The following is a 13,796-nucleotide window of genomic DNA, read 5'->3' as shown; positions in this document are numbered from 1 at the left end:
ATATAGGGGAGAGTGACAAACAGTGGGACACTTTTTTTTCAAACACATATTAATATGTCAATTTTATATATTTTTGAAGATTTTTTGGTATTACCATAGAGTTTGAACTCTTTTCTACATAATGCACATATTCTATTAAGGCCAGGTCCAAGTGAGACAGCGCCATCTACATTGAAACTAAAATTTTGGAAAATTTTCAACAGCCTTTTCTTGAAAACAAGAAGGTAAAATGCTTTTTCCTTTATGCATAATTGATTATTGGCAAGATATACACCAGCTAAAACATTTTTTGAGTTAAAATAATAAAAAAAATTTCATGTCAATAAATTAAATATGAGCACTTTTTTCACAAAAACTGTAACAGTACTTTCTCAGAAATTACAATCAAAAATGCAATTTCCATTTGGAAAATTAATAAACGCTAAAAAATACACGACCTAAGATTTACCAATCACGAAAATAACAAAAAAAAATTTTATTAAATATTTAACATATTGATACTGCTTTACTGATTGTGACAGCCCTTTGGTAGATTATGTATTTCAGGTGGTTTAGCAACAGCGCCAATCTCCTCCTTTCGGCAAAATCGCGAAACGTCTGGTGACATATATAACCTGCCACACGGCTGTCATAATGAGTAAAATATGTTATGTTAAAATACTTTTTTTTTTGTTATTTTCGTGATTGGTAAATCTTAGGTCGTGTATTTTTTAGCGTTTATTAATTTTCCAAATGGAAATTGCATTTTTGATTGTAATTTCTGAGAAAGTACTGTTACAGTTTTTGTGAAAAAAGTGCTCATATTTAATTTATTGACATGAAATTTTTTTTATTATTTTAACTCAAAAAATGTTTTAGCTGGTGTATATCTTGCCAATAATCAATTATGCATAAAGGAAAAAGCATTTTACCTTCTTGTTTTCAAGAAAAGGCTGTTGAAAATTTTCCAAAATTTTAGTTTCAATGTAGATGGCGCTGTCTCACTTGGACCTGGCCTTAAGATTATATTGTGATTAAATAAAAAATTTGAAGTTTTTCAAATTTGATACATTTTTCTTGTTTTAAAGGTTTGTGTTAAACAGTGCGGGACACCTATTATTAAGTATCGAATAATTATTTCAATAATAATATTCTGCTTCAAACTTTGTAAATATATATATTTTGCATTAAATAACGTTAACAAATGTTGCAAAACACTCATAATTTAATAATATTTTACATTTTTATAATACGATGTCAAGTTTCATATAAAAAATTGCTATTATTTTTTTTCACGTTTACAGTACTGCTGATCATACGTCATAATTTGGTCATAACCTAAAAACAATATGGAGCAAAATTTGAATAGTCGTTCTCTTATCAAGTGTTACTTTTTAAATGTTGTCGAACAATAATTGTAATAATTATTAATTATAAATTTTGAATTTTTTAATGTTTTTTAGCAGAAAAAAATCACTTTTTTAGTCGCTGTGTAAGTAAAAATGCGCATGCGTATAGCTGACACAACTTATAATCAGTGTTGCTAAAAACCACGTTTCATAAACTTAAATTTTTGCCTGTCCCACTGTTTAAATTGAACAATGCTAAGAAATTATTTAAATAAAAATTGTTTGTGAAATTTTAAAATATTTTTAATTATTGGATATTATACTTGAAAATATGAGTAAACGAAGTAACAATTACACTTTTTTTTAAAACTGTCCTATCTATATAAAAATCAGCATTGTAGTTCAAGAAAAAATTTACTTTGGAACGTTAAAAACAGTTTTTTTCAATTTTCTTTGTAAATAATGAGTCAATGTGGCTAACATTTTTAGAGATAGTGTGTTGTCATAAACATGGTTTACATTTAAATTTTGCTCGAGTTTCTTTAAGTAGTTTTTCAGAAAATTAAAGTGTCCTACTGTTTAATCAGCGGCGGCGGCGGTATCTTTTTATTATATAGTAATCTTTTTATAATATATATATATATATATATATATATATATATATATATCATTACTATATAATAAAAAGATATCGCCGCCGCTGATTCAAGAATAAACGCTAGGCGAGAACTTCGACGCTACGCGGGAGCTCACAATACTCGCCTACCATTCAACTCACGAAGCATTCAGACTCACGTACCATTCATAATTTGTGTCTCAAACTAGGCGGTACTCGCCTATTGTTCAACTCGCGAAGCATTAAAACTCGCGTACCGTTCAGAATTTGGCTCGAAAATTTCAAATATTGTACTATCTATATCAAAAACATAAGTTAAAAATTAACATAACATCAATACTCAAGGTCAAACCTTTAAACTTTTTTAAAGGTCATAGGTCAAAGGAGAACATAACCTTAAATTTACGTTGAAGGTCATAGGCGTGTAGGCGAACATATCCTCAAAATTTGGTCAAAGTTATAGAAAAAAATCTGACATTATCCCAAAATTAGGGTCATAGGTTAGAAGAACGTTATCCGTGGTGCATCTTAGAAACAAATTCTTTAAAATGAAATAATAAATTTTATTTAAAGAAATTGGGTAAAATTAATCTTTAAAAACATATAAAAACTTATTCGGTCCCTTATTAATTTTTCAATTGCAGAATAGATGAAAATTTAGTTTACGGATGCAAGTTAAAATATAATACACAACCTTAAATTAAAAATTGGTTCTTTCGCCAAACAACAAAACTATAATTAAAATTAATTTTATATCTTCGATTTCTTTTTAAATTCATGAACATTCTCTACAATATCCTGAATTAATTTTTTAGTTTGAGGTTATGTTAGGGGATCGAATCGCCTAAACATCAACAGATTTTACTTTGCAATGCCATAGATATTGTCCTGCATGTTTTTAGGGTTTCGTGATCCAGGGCCGAAAGCATCCGTCCGTCTGTCGTACACTCATATGGTTTCCACGGCAACAGTTACCATAGCAACCGTTACCATGACAACTGTTTTCATGGTAACCGTTTCTAAGACAACCATTACCATAGCAACTATAGGAATTCACAAATAATGTAATTATAAATTATTTATTATACACGGAAAAACTTTGTTCAAGAATCATTCCTAAATTTGTTCAGGAACTGAGAATATGAGAAAAATTCTGCAAAATTTACAGAAAAATACAAAAATCATTCAAGAAAATACTTGTATTTTTATTATGACATTGAAAGACTTCTTGTTAATGCCGCGATCGGAATATCTCAGTCAATGGGCGTTGAAAGTTTCTTGAACTGTTTTAGAAGACACAGTACAGTAACCAAGCACTAGGCAGAGATTGGTTGCGTCAAATACGTTTCCAATGCATAATACCATAAGCTGCTAAGGTAGCTGAGAGATGGAAAGCGGAGTTTTTGGACTCTCGAGGACGTGGGATCGAGTCCTCCCAGAGTAAATTTTTTTTCTCGTAAACGTAAAAATTTATTCTAAAACAAGTTCAAGACTTTCTGTAGTGAGTTTAGGAAGTTGTCTCGAATTTCTCTACAATTCTTATAGAAATACTGCTTAGAATTTTTCAAAGAAAATATAAATAAGATTTCTTAAATTATTATTCTCATATCCTCAGTTCCTGAACAAATTTAGGAATGATTCTTGCACAAAGTTTTTCCGTGTATACAAATAACTTTTGATCTGAATTTAAAAAGCTACGAAATCCTAGATGTAAGCGCTTTGCGCCTGCACGGAAAGAAATTTAGTAGCAATATTTGATAAATCTGATAGGAAATTTTAGTATTCTCTTTTTCAAACGCGGAACATTTGGGTTTGATAACGAAAATCGGTATTTTTTTACCAATAGTCTTTTTAGTAAATATATTCCAGAAATTGAAATTATTATTTCGTAAATTGATAAATTTATACGAAAAACCAGAAGTAAGTTAAATCGACGCGCACTTCGTTATTTACTAAATTTATAAGAAAATTTGGAAAGATTATTTCGAAATTTGTTAAAACTATACTAAAAATTCGAAGTGGTTCAGTCGTGACAGATGACGACAGAAACACCAACAGATTCTACTCCAAAGTTTTATCTCTTTCTCGTCTCGAGGATAGACGAGGATATGAACTTTTAAATGCACACACACACATACACCGCATTGTTTTACATCGATTGGCTTATTTTTATTCCTAACCTATACTAACGATAATACGTATAACATTCGCAGAATTACGCTTCATATACAAATTTACACTCATGTGAAAAACTGATGTGACCATTCTTATATACTAACCAGACATATTTTTCACCGCTTATGAGAAAGGTGAAATTATATCAAAACATGTTTAAAAATATAAATAAAAATCATTATTTATTGGGAAATAATGAATTATTTTATTATTTTTTGAAGAACAATTTTTTTTACTGATTTATTGTAAAATCTTCGAAATTAATTATATAAAAGAAATTCAGGTCTGTATCAAGATAATGGTAAAAAGGGGCTTGTCTAAAGAGCTTCGTCAGTCTTCGTTACCACTCGGTGAGGATCGGGCAATTCCGAACGTTCAACTTCGGCAAATTTCGTCGAATCTCGTTAACTTTGAATTTCTTTTTCAATTTTCATATCAAATATATCAAAATCTGAAATAATTATATCATTTTATACAATTCTAATTACGAAATTTGAAATATTTGGTTAGAATTGATAAAGAGCTTATTAAAATTTGACATTTTTGTGTTTCAATAAAAAGATTTCAGATTTCGTAAATATTATATCAAATTTTCTTTCCAACTATATTAAATATTCTTATTTTAATCTCAATCATTCTTAAAAATAGTATCGAAAATCGTTATCATGCTAAAATGTTCCGCAATTGTAACCAAATATACTAAAAAGTAACACCATAATATCAAATATTGCTACAAACTTTTTTTCCGTGTGCTTCTTTTTCTATTTTTTTTTTTTTTTTTTTTTTTTTTTTTTTTAAGAAGAAATTGGAATGAGAATTTAAAAGACGCAAAAATTTACCTGCTTGACCCATTCCTTTTCGCTTTGTTCGATAACATGAGCGTATGTATTTCCCATCATGGCAATCAACATGTTGAGCAAGAGAATTGGCACGAGAACCATAAAAATGGCAAAAACAGTTTTACTGAGATTGGGATAGGTCGTATAGCTCAAGTCCGAATACTGTAAACAACAAATACATAAAGGAATTCAATATCAACAATTGCGTACATATAGATTTCAAATGTGTGGTGGGATAATAATTTTTGAAACTGTAAAAACAATAACCCAGTTATGCCATTCGGTCCATTCGGTTTACTCGTGTGTCGCAAACAGTCGTGCTTCCTGGGTTGATTCCTAGAATTTACAACGTCGTATTGCCAATCGGAGAAATGAATTGGCAACTATACCTGGGACAATAATCATTTCTGATACGTTAAACAATATTCCCCATATAGTATAATTTACTGAATACACACACACACACAACGTACCCATCATTTTCATATTTATGTATTATTTGCAAATTATTATTATTTTTATTATTATTATATATATTTCAATACATGTCTTTGGAATATTATTTATTGTGTATATTATATCAGTTATTTCCATTTGTACTTTATTATTGTAGATGATGAAAGAGACAATGAGTTGAAATTTATATTTCAAAGGATTTTGATTAAAATTGAAACGAATTGTTCGAATAGTATATGGGTCAAAATTGTAGAAATGTCGGAATCAAAAATTTAAATTTATCAAATTTAGTTCAAATTTTGCCAAAATATTGTCATGCGGTTATGTGGAATTCTAACTATCAAATATTATTGAATATAAAATATTTTTTTGAGTTATAGAGTTTTGAAATTTCTATTTCATTGAGAATTTATTTTTTTCAATGTACGATATTTATAAGTAAGAAAAAAAATTTATTTATTAAAAAATTGTTAAAAAATAAATATGAGTGTGTAATATAAAATTTTTTCAAAAAGAAATATGTGATTGAAATTGAAAATGTTGCAAAAAATTTTGTAGAACTAAAAAGCAAGTTATTTTTTGGTTCATTGCATTTTAAAGAAATTAATAATAATGCAATAACTAATTTCATTTTTGTTTCAAAAATTTTTACCTTTTAGTCATTATAAACTCATTTTTAAAAACATATTTTTTTCAAATATTGATTAAAAGTACAATAGAAAATAGCTCGAAGGTATAGGTAACGTGAAACTCTGATATCAGGTAAAAAAAAGAAGATCCCATTTGAATATTAAAACAAAAATGAAATTGTTTTGAAATTCGATATTTATTTGAGGTTATTTTTTTTTTTTTGCAAATGCTATAGGTGTAATTGTCAATTTATGATCAAAAATGGCTAGCTTATTTTTTTAGAAAAAAAGAATGTAACAAGAAATTTATATTACAAATAAATTTTTAAATTTTCTACCTCCCAAACATTTTTTTAATAAAGAAATTTATGCAAATAATTGAATTGTCCATAAAGCTAAAAAAAAAGTATATCAAATTTATTATTGTTATTAAAAATATTTACTATATTAAACAGAATTGATTTTAACTCGAATTTTGATAAAGTTTTAAACTTGTCATATAATAATTTTTAATAGCAGGAATCATAGACTATTTGTCATCTTTTCAACTTTTTTTAAAAATTTTTATAATCTATTTTGTTCTTTTTTTACATTACCTATTTTAATCCAATTTACAATTTATCAAAATTTTTTATTCATCTATATAAATTTTTGCTACCTATAAACTATTAACAATTGCCGAATTTTTATTTGTTCGAATTAGTATTTTGCAAAATTTTCATCAAAACGATTTTCTATATTACAGAATTTTTATATAACCGAATATTCTCTTCACAGAATTTTTATTTTTTCAAATTTTTATTTGTCAGAATTTTTATTTGCTCGAATTTTCATTTAACATAATAGGCATTTTAAAGAATTTTTATTGGGTAGAATTTTATTGCATAGAATTTTCTTTTTGGTTAATTTTTATTTGTTCGAATTATTATTTGATATAATTTCCATATAACCGATTTTTCATACTATAAAATTTTTACTCAACCGAAAAATCATTTAACAGAATTTCTAATTGATAGAATTTTCATTTGTTCGAAATTGCAAATGGCCGAACAAATAATAGATTTTGGCGCGATTTTTAAAATTAACCAATCACAATTTTATTAGATAATTTTTGATTGGTTGATTTTAAAAATCGCGCCAAAATCGATTGTTTGTTCGGCCATTTGCAATTTCAGACAAATGAAAATTCGATCAATTAGAAATTCTGTTAAATGATTTTTCGGTTGAGTAAAAATTTTGTAGTATAAAAAATCGGTTATATAGAAATTATATCAAATAATAATTCGAACAAATAAAAATTCCTCTAAAAGAAAATTCTATGCAATAAAATTCTACAGAATCGAGTACAGAATAAAAATTCTTTAAAATGCCTATTATGTTAAATGAAAATTCGAGTAAATAAAAATAAAAATTTTGTATTATAGAAAATCGTTTTAATGAAAATTCTGCAAAATACTAATTCGAACAAATAAACATTCGGCTCAAAAATAATTAGGACAAATGAAAATTCTAACTAATGATTTTTACTGAAAATTTGTACGCTCCTTTTTTTATTAATAAACAAGTACTGTGATCTCTGTTATTGTTTTAGAAATTAGGTGAATAAAAACGAAAACATTCGGGCAAAGAACAAAAATATATTTACTCCCAACGTTTCGAAATCGAATTGATTTCCTCTTTAGGGAGTCAAAAAATTAATGAGTCAAATGAATAGAAACATTGATATTTAACCCTGACAATGGAGTAGAGTCATAATAAATAAATAAATAATTCGTCTTGTATAATAATAAATCAATTCGATTTCGAAACGTTGAAGTAAATATATTTTTGTTCTTTGTCCGAATGTTTTCGTTTTTATTTACCTAATTTTATAAAAGATCTCGGACGTTAAAGATTAATTTTAAAAGTTTTAGAAATTTTTTTTTCCAAACAAAGTTTTGCAATTTTATAAATTATTTTATTTAATTTAGAGTAAATTAGTTTAAAAATAACGATTAATTTTTTATCGACAAAAAATAATATTTTTTTTTTTTTTAGTATTTTTTCACATCCAGCAGCAATGATTCAAATAAATTGTTTACGATTTTGACACAACATCAATCATAGATAATTTTCATGCTATATACATATTATATATAAAATATGCAAATAAAAAAAAAGCGAAATATTATCTCTTTAAAGGCATGAGAAAGTTTATATAGTGTGGTGGAAAAAATTTGAATGCATGATGTATTGAAGATTATGGAAATAAAGTAATATGATCGCACATAAAGATACTTACACTATAATCACCGAGGGTTATCTGAAACAGTGCCATCCAAGTTGAATGATAAGAATAATAGAGGGTTGACTTCACCCCTGGATATCCTTTATAAAGAAAGTGAAACGACTGTGAAAATCCAAATAATACAATCGTGTATATGATTCCAAATGTTAGCATATCTCCTGTGATCATACTGTAGATCATTGTGACAAATGGTCCAGTCAATCGAATTGCTCTGCAACAGAAACAAAAAAATTTACACAATAATATAATTTCGTTTATATAAAATATTTTTACAAAATACCACCAACCGGGGTAATTATACTCATAAAAACGCGTTAATTTTTTATTACTCAATACGTCATTAAAATTCAGAATTTAAACAAAAAATTAAAATGACAAAAATTCCAATTCACTGAATTTTAATTAATTCAAATTTTTATTTGTACCCTAATAATACAAGATATCTTGGGATATATTGATAATATCCCGCAGATATCCTAGGGATGTCCTATGGATATCAAAAGAATCTCTTAAGGATATCGAAAAAATCGGCGGTTTGGATATCCTTTGGATATCCCATGGATATCCTTTGGATATCCCATGGATATCTGAGGATATCCACTGGATATCTTCTGGATATCTTCTGGATATCTCTATAAAATTTCATAAATGTCCTCCAGATATCTCATAGATATCGTCAGGATATCCCACAGATATCATCAGGATATCCCATAGATATCGTCAGGATATCCCACAGATATTTTCAGGATATTCTCAGTATATCTTCTGGATGTCAAGAAGATATTCTCAGGATACTGTTTTTAAAGTCATTATGAGACTACGAGTGAGAATATTCTGTGAATTAAATTTTATATAAATAAAATAAAATGCAACTTGTTTTTCGAGAAAGTTGTTTAATTTGAAAAATTATTAACTAATTTTTTTCTCACTCGTGATTCATTCCTTTATTCATATGCTTAATATTGTCAGAAAATAAATTGGCTTTAAACAATATAAATTCTTCCCCGCAAATAACGAATAACTATTAATATTAATTATACATTAAGTGCATGAGTTTATCTAAAAACTTTGAAAAATACGTTTCAAATCTTCATTTAAAATAAATTAGAAGCTCATAAGATTTTTGTTTTTATTATATTATTATTCATTATATTAGATATCCCGTGAATATCCTAAGAATATCCCACGGACATCCTGAGGATATCCCATGGATATCCTGCGATATAATATCCAATAGATATTTTGTGGATGTCTTAGGGATATCCTGTGGATATCCTATGGATGTCCTGTTGATGACCCACAGACCGGCGGTTTGGATATCCTGGGGTATCCTATGGATATCCCAAGATATCCTGGGGACCATTCTAGGATATCGACTATTGATATGGATATCCTATGGATATCCTAGGGATATCCTTTTGTTATGAGGGTACGAATTTTTAATTGATAGTATTTTTAAAACGTCGAATTTTCATTTTTCCCAAATTACAAATGGCCAAAAAAAACAATCGACAGAAAGATTTCGGCGCAATTTTTAAAATTGTCCATTCACGATTGTCTTGATAATTTCTAATTGCGGTCAATTTTGTTTGTTGGACCATTTGTAATTTCGGAGAAATGAAAATTCGACGTCTTAAAAATTTTATCAATTAAAAATTCGGTGTCTGAAAAAATATATATCAATTAAAAATTCGGACAAATTAAAATTCGGTAGCTAAAAAATTTTGTTAAGTAAAAAATTCGTATAAAATATAGTTCCAACAAACGAATAAAGAGATTTTATTAGTTCTATATACATACCCAGATAACACACGTACTAGTACGGTAGTAGTATAATACTAGTACGACGTACTAGACATACTAGTACTGTACCAGCCATGTACCTTCGCACGGTACCAGGTACTGTACTAGTACGGCGTACCGGTATGCAATATCGGTAGAATACGAGTACTATACGAGTACGACGTACTGAAAACTTTTGTGACTTAGTATAACGTACTGTTATTGTACTGGTACAATACTAGTATGATGTACAATATAAAATATTATATACCCTCCCCTTTCTCTTCCCACAATAGTATTTTCATTATTTTCATTTATTATTCAAAAGAAAATCTGTGGGAGAACTGAAATAATAATAATTCATTTTTATTGAATCATTTTTTTTATTTACATCATATATGTAACTTGTATTCTCACTTATCTTAAAATATCTGGTATTTTATATTATTTTAATTACTTAACTTTATCAAATATTAATTGATTATTTCTTTACATTTAAACATTATTTCAAAAGAATTTTAAACTTGATGTTATAAATTGCTTTGAAATTTGCTTTGAAAAACATATTATCACATCCTAACCTATAAATATGTTATATGTATAAGAAAAACTATAACGAAATAACACACAATTGAATTTAAAAATATATCAATATGATCAAGACCGAATATATAATATATAAGTACAGAAGCACAAGTTACAAACGTTAAAACTCTTTTGCTGCATCATAAACGACTTTTTTCACTAACATTTAATGCATTGTTTTCAGTGACGCGTTCATATTTGACAATTGTCAAGAAAGTGAGGTTGGGTTGGCATTACCAGCAAAGATTCCCAGTACGACGTACCAGTCTTATACTTGTATCGTACAAGTATGTTGTGCTTCTTATTTCAGAAGTACGACGTACTGGTATTGTACTAGTACTATACTTTTATCGAGTAATCATATTTTACAATTCTAACAGTACGACATACTTTTATTGTACTAGTACCGTACTGGTACGACATATATAATTATTTTGTACTTGTATAAAACTAGTATAATACTAGTACGCCGTACTCGTAAATAACGATTAGTACGCTTGGTTATCTGGGTATATATATATATATACTTAAACTAAGACTTCTTCGGACAGATTTTCTACATGGGATTTCTTGAAAATATATAATATTATCTTCTTTTCTTTTTTGTACACATATATTTATAAAAATAAGTCGAGCCCTTACGAGAATTCAACTTTTTACTTTGAAATATATTATTAAACAGAAGCTTTCTTGCTAAAAGAACTTTTCCAGTTATACCAAGTTTGTAATATTGTTTGAGAAATGAAATTGGAATATAATACAGGATAAGGTCCTTTTATGAAAAATAAAATACTTTGCGTATATGTATGTATATATATACGTTAAAGGAAGCGTGTTTTATAATATTATAAAATATAATTTCTATATATTATTTTTTTTTTTTTTATATGAAAAATTAGTTCAACGGAAAGTGCTTTGACATATTTTTAACAGTACATAAAGCGTCAAATCACTGTGAAATCTCAATAAAATTCGCATGGATAATCCTAATAATTTCAAAAGCATTTCTTTAAACATTAATTAATCATTCATAAAGGAAAATAAATATATTTAATTACTACATGCATTATATAATAAATTGTACAATTTGCACACACATCAATGCAAATAATTTATTATTCATGAAAATAAATTTTATATATAATCAATTTTGTTTGTCATTTTTTAAACAAATTTAATATTATTAAATGTTAATTAAATATGTTCTTTAATTTATTAAAAAACTAATTTTTTCCTTAATTTTAAATATAAACAATAGAATTTAATTATAGAAATATATTTTTATCTTAAGACTTTTTAACTATATATATATATATATATATATATAAATTAATGTTCACTGTAATTTATTTTAAATTATAATTTATATTTTATTGTCAAAATATCTCAGTGAAAAAACAAAAATAATTCCAGTTGTATTTTACGATTTTCACTTTGCGTCTTGATCAATGGACCTTCTATATATACTATATAACATTCACATCACACCTGTGTGTCTACGACTTTTGGTGCGGTAAGCAAAAATCAAAGAAAATCTAGAGAAACAAACAAATAAAATAGGTACGAGAAATGTATATGAAAGCACAGAATTTTTGTAAACAGAAATAAGTGAATTTCAAAACTTTATTACCGAAAGTAAATGTAGAAAGCTAAAAAAAAACATATATGAAACAAAAGTTATTTCTCATAAAGTAGATTTAATATAATATTGAATTATTTTCAGAAAAAGATTCTGACAAAAAAAAAATTATTACATATTTATAATACAATCAGAAATATTGGATTTTTTAAAATAAACCATTTTATGTTTTTAACAAGATCAGAATGACGAAAAAATTAATTTATCATCTACTTTATTGAAGTATTTTTCAATTAAATTTTGTCATTTCATTATTAACGTTAAATTAATAATTTATTTGAATTTTAAATATTTGAATTATAAGCATTAATTGAGTTTATCTTTGAACTTTGACACTTTCCATGTTCGACTAAGCAGATTAAGTAGATAATAACTAAACAAAAATGTAGATATCTACTTTACCATGAGTCACAAATATAAATCTCTACTTTACCATGATTCGATAATGTAAATCTCTACTTTGCCATGAGTCGGTAATATAGATATATACGTTACCATATGCCGGCAATATAGATCTCTACTTTACTATGGGTCGGTAATATAGATCTCTACTTTACCATGAGTCACAAATATAAATCTCTAGTTTACCATGAGTTGGTAATATAGATATATACATTTTCATATGCCGGTAATATAGATCCCTACTTTAATATGAGTCGGTAATACTGGTTTTTTATTTACCGACTAGCAAAACGAAGGCAAAAAATACCGATTTGATCAGCAAAGTAGGGAACTGTTTTATCATTTTTAACAAAGATAGAAATATTTATTACCGGCATAATAGGAATCTGCATTATCAACCAAAAAGTTATCGAATAAAAATAATAAAAACTAATAAATGGTAATTTTCAATTTTTTAAAATATTATAATTTTTCATTCTGAATAAAACATTCGATCATGAGTGTAGAGATGGTTTTTTTTTTGACAAATCGAAATAAAAAAAAAATTTTGTTGATTCAAGCACACATATATATATCACATATGAGGCTTTTAGTCGGAGATAAATATACATGGAAAAAAAATTTGAAATTATAATATTTTTAAATATTGAATAAGACGATGCAAAACGTGTAAATTTGGACTCGGGTAAGATTATAGGAAAAGGAGACCCTTTAAGTTACTGGGTCAGCGAATATCGATACCTTCTGTTGAAATAATTCTTCCTATACGCGACTCTCATCTCGAGGTACCCCTCGCGCGTTTATATACATATGTATAGAGTAAATAAAAAAGCCCTGGGTTCTGCGTCTGATCGAGCAGTGAAAAGGGGGTTTTATGGTAGGATAAAAATCCTCAAACTACTTTTTTCCCATTTTCTCTTTTCGGCAAAGTACTTTCCTACTTACATTACGTTTCTCTGCCAATAAAGGCACTGTCGACATATTTTTCAAGCCGTCCAAGAAAATAATTCCCCCCCCCTCCCCCTCCTCCCTCTCCTCTCTTCACTATATGCAAGCCA

At 27.1% G+C, this 13,796-nt stretch overlaps 2 protein-coding genes across 5 annotated transcripts in view; one reads left to right on the top strand and one right to left on the bottom strand.

Moving 5' to 3' along the window:
* The window catches only part of LOC127289325 (speckle-type POZ protein-like), a 369,464-nt gene that overhangs the window by 200,226 nt on the left and 155,442 nt on the right, over positions 1-13,796 (top strand). The window lies entirely within an intron of this gene.
* LOC127289317 (uncharacterized) overlaps positions 1-13,796 on the bottom strand; it is an 85,814-nt gene that overhangs the window by 26,437 nt on the left and 45,581 nt on the right. For all 4 annotated transcript variants that reach the window (XM_051317174.1, XM_051317176.1, XM_051317173.1 and 1 more), the window contains 2 exons: positions 8,325-8,541; positions 4,959-5,120 (listed from right to left, as the gene is read on the bottom strand). In XM_051317174.1, the coding sequence (XP_051173131.1) occupies positions 4,959-5,120; positions 8,325-8,541 (379 nt within the window). The remainder of the gene's footprint in view (positions 1-4,958; positions 5,121-8,324; positions 8,542-13,796) is intronic.

This window comes from Leptopilina boulardi, unplaced genomic scaffold (genome assembly GCF_019393585.1).
Source record: "Leptopilina boulardi isolate dan_hultmark-lab unplaced genomic scaffold, ZJU_Lbou_2.1 LbouV2_405, whole genome shotgun sequence".
NCBI lineage: Eukaryota > Metazoa > Arthropoda > Insecta > Hymenoptera > Figitidae > Leptopilina > Leptopilina boulardi.
Note: the sequence above shows the minus strand (reverse complement) of the source record. Positions and strands in the feature narration are given on the sequence as shown.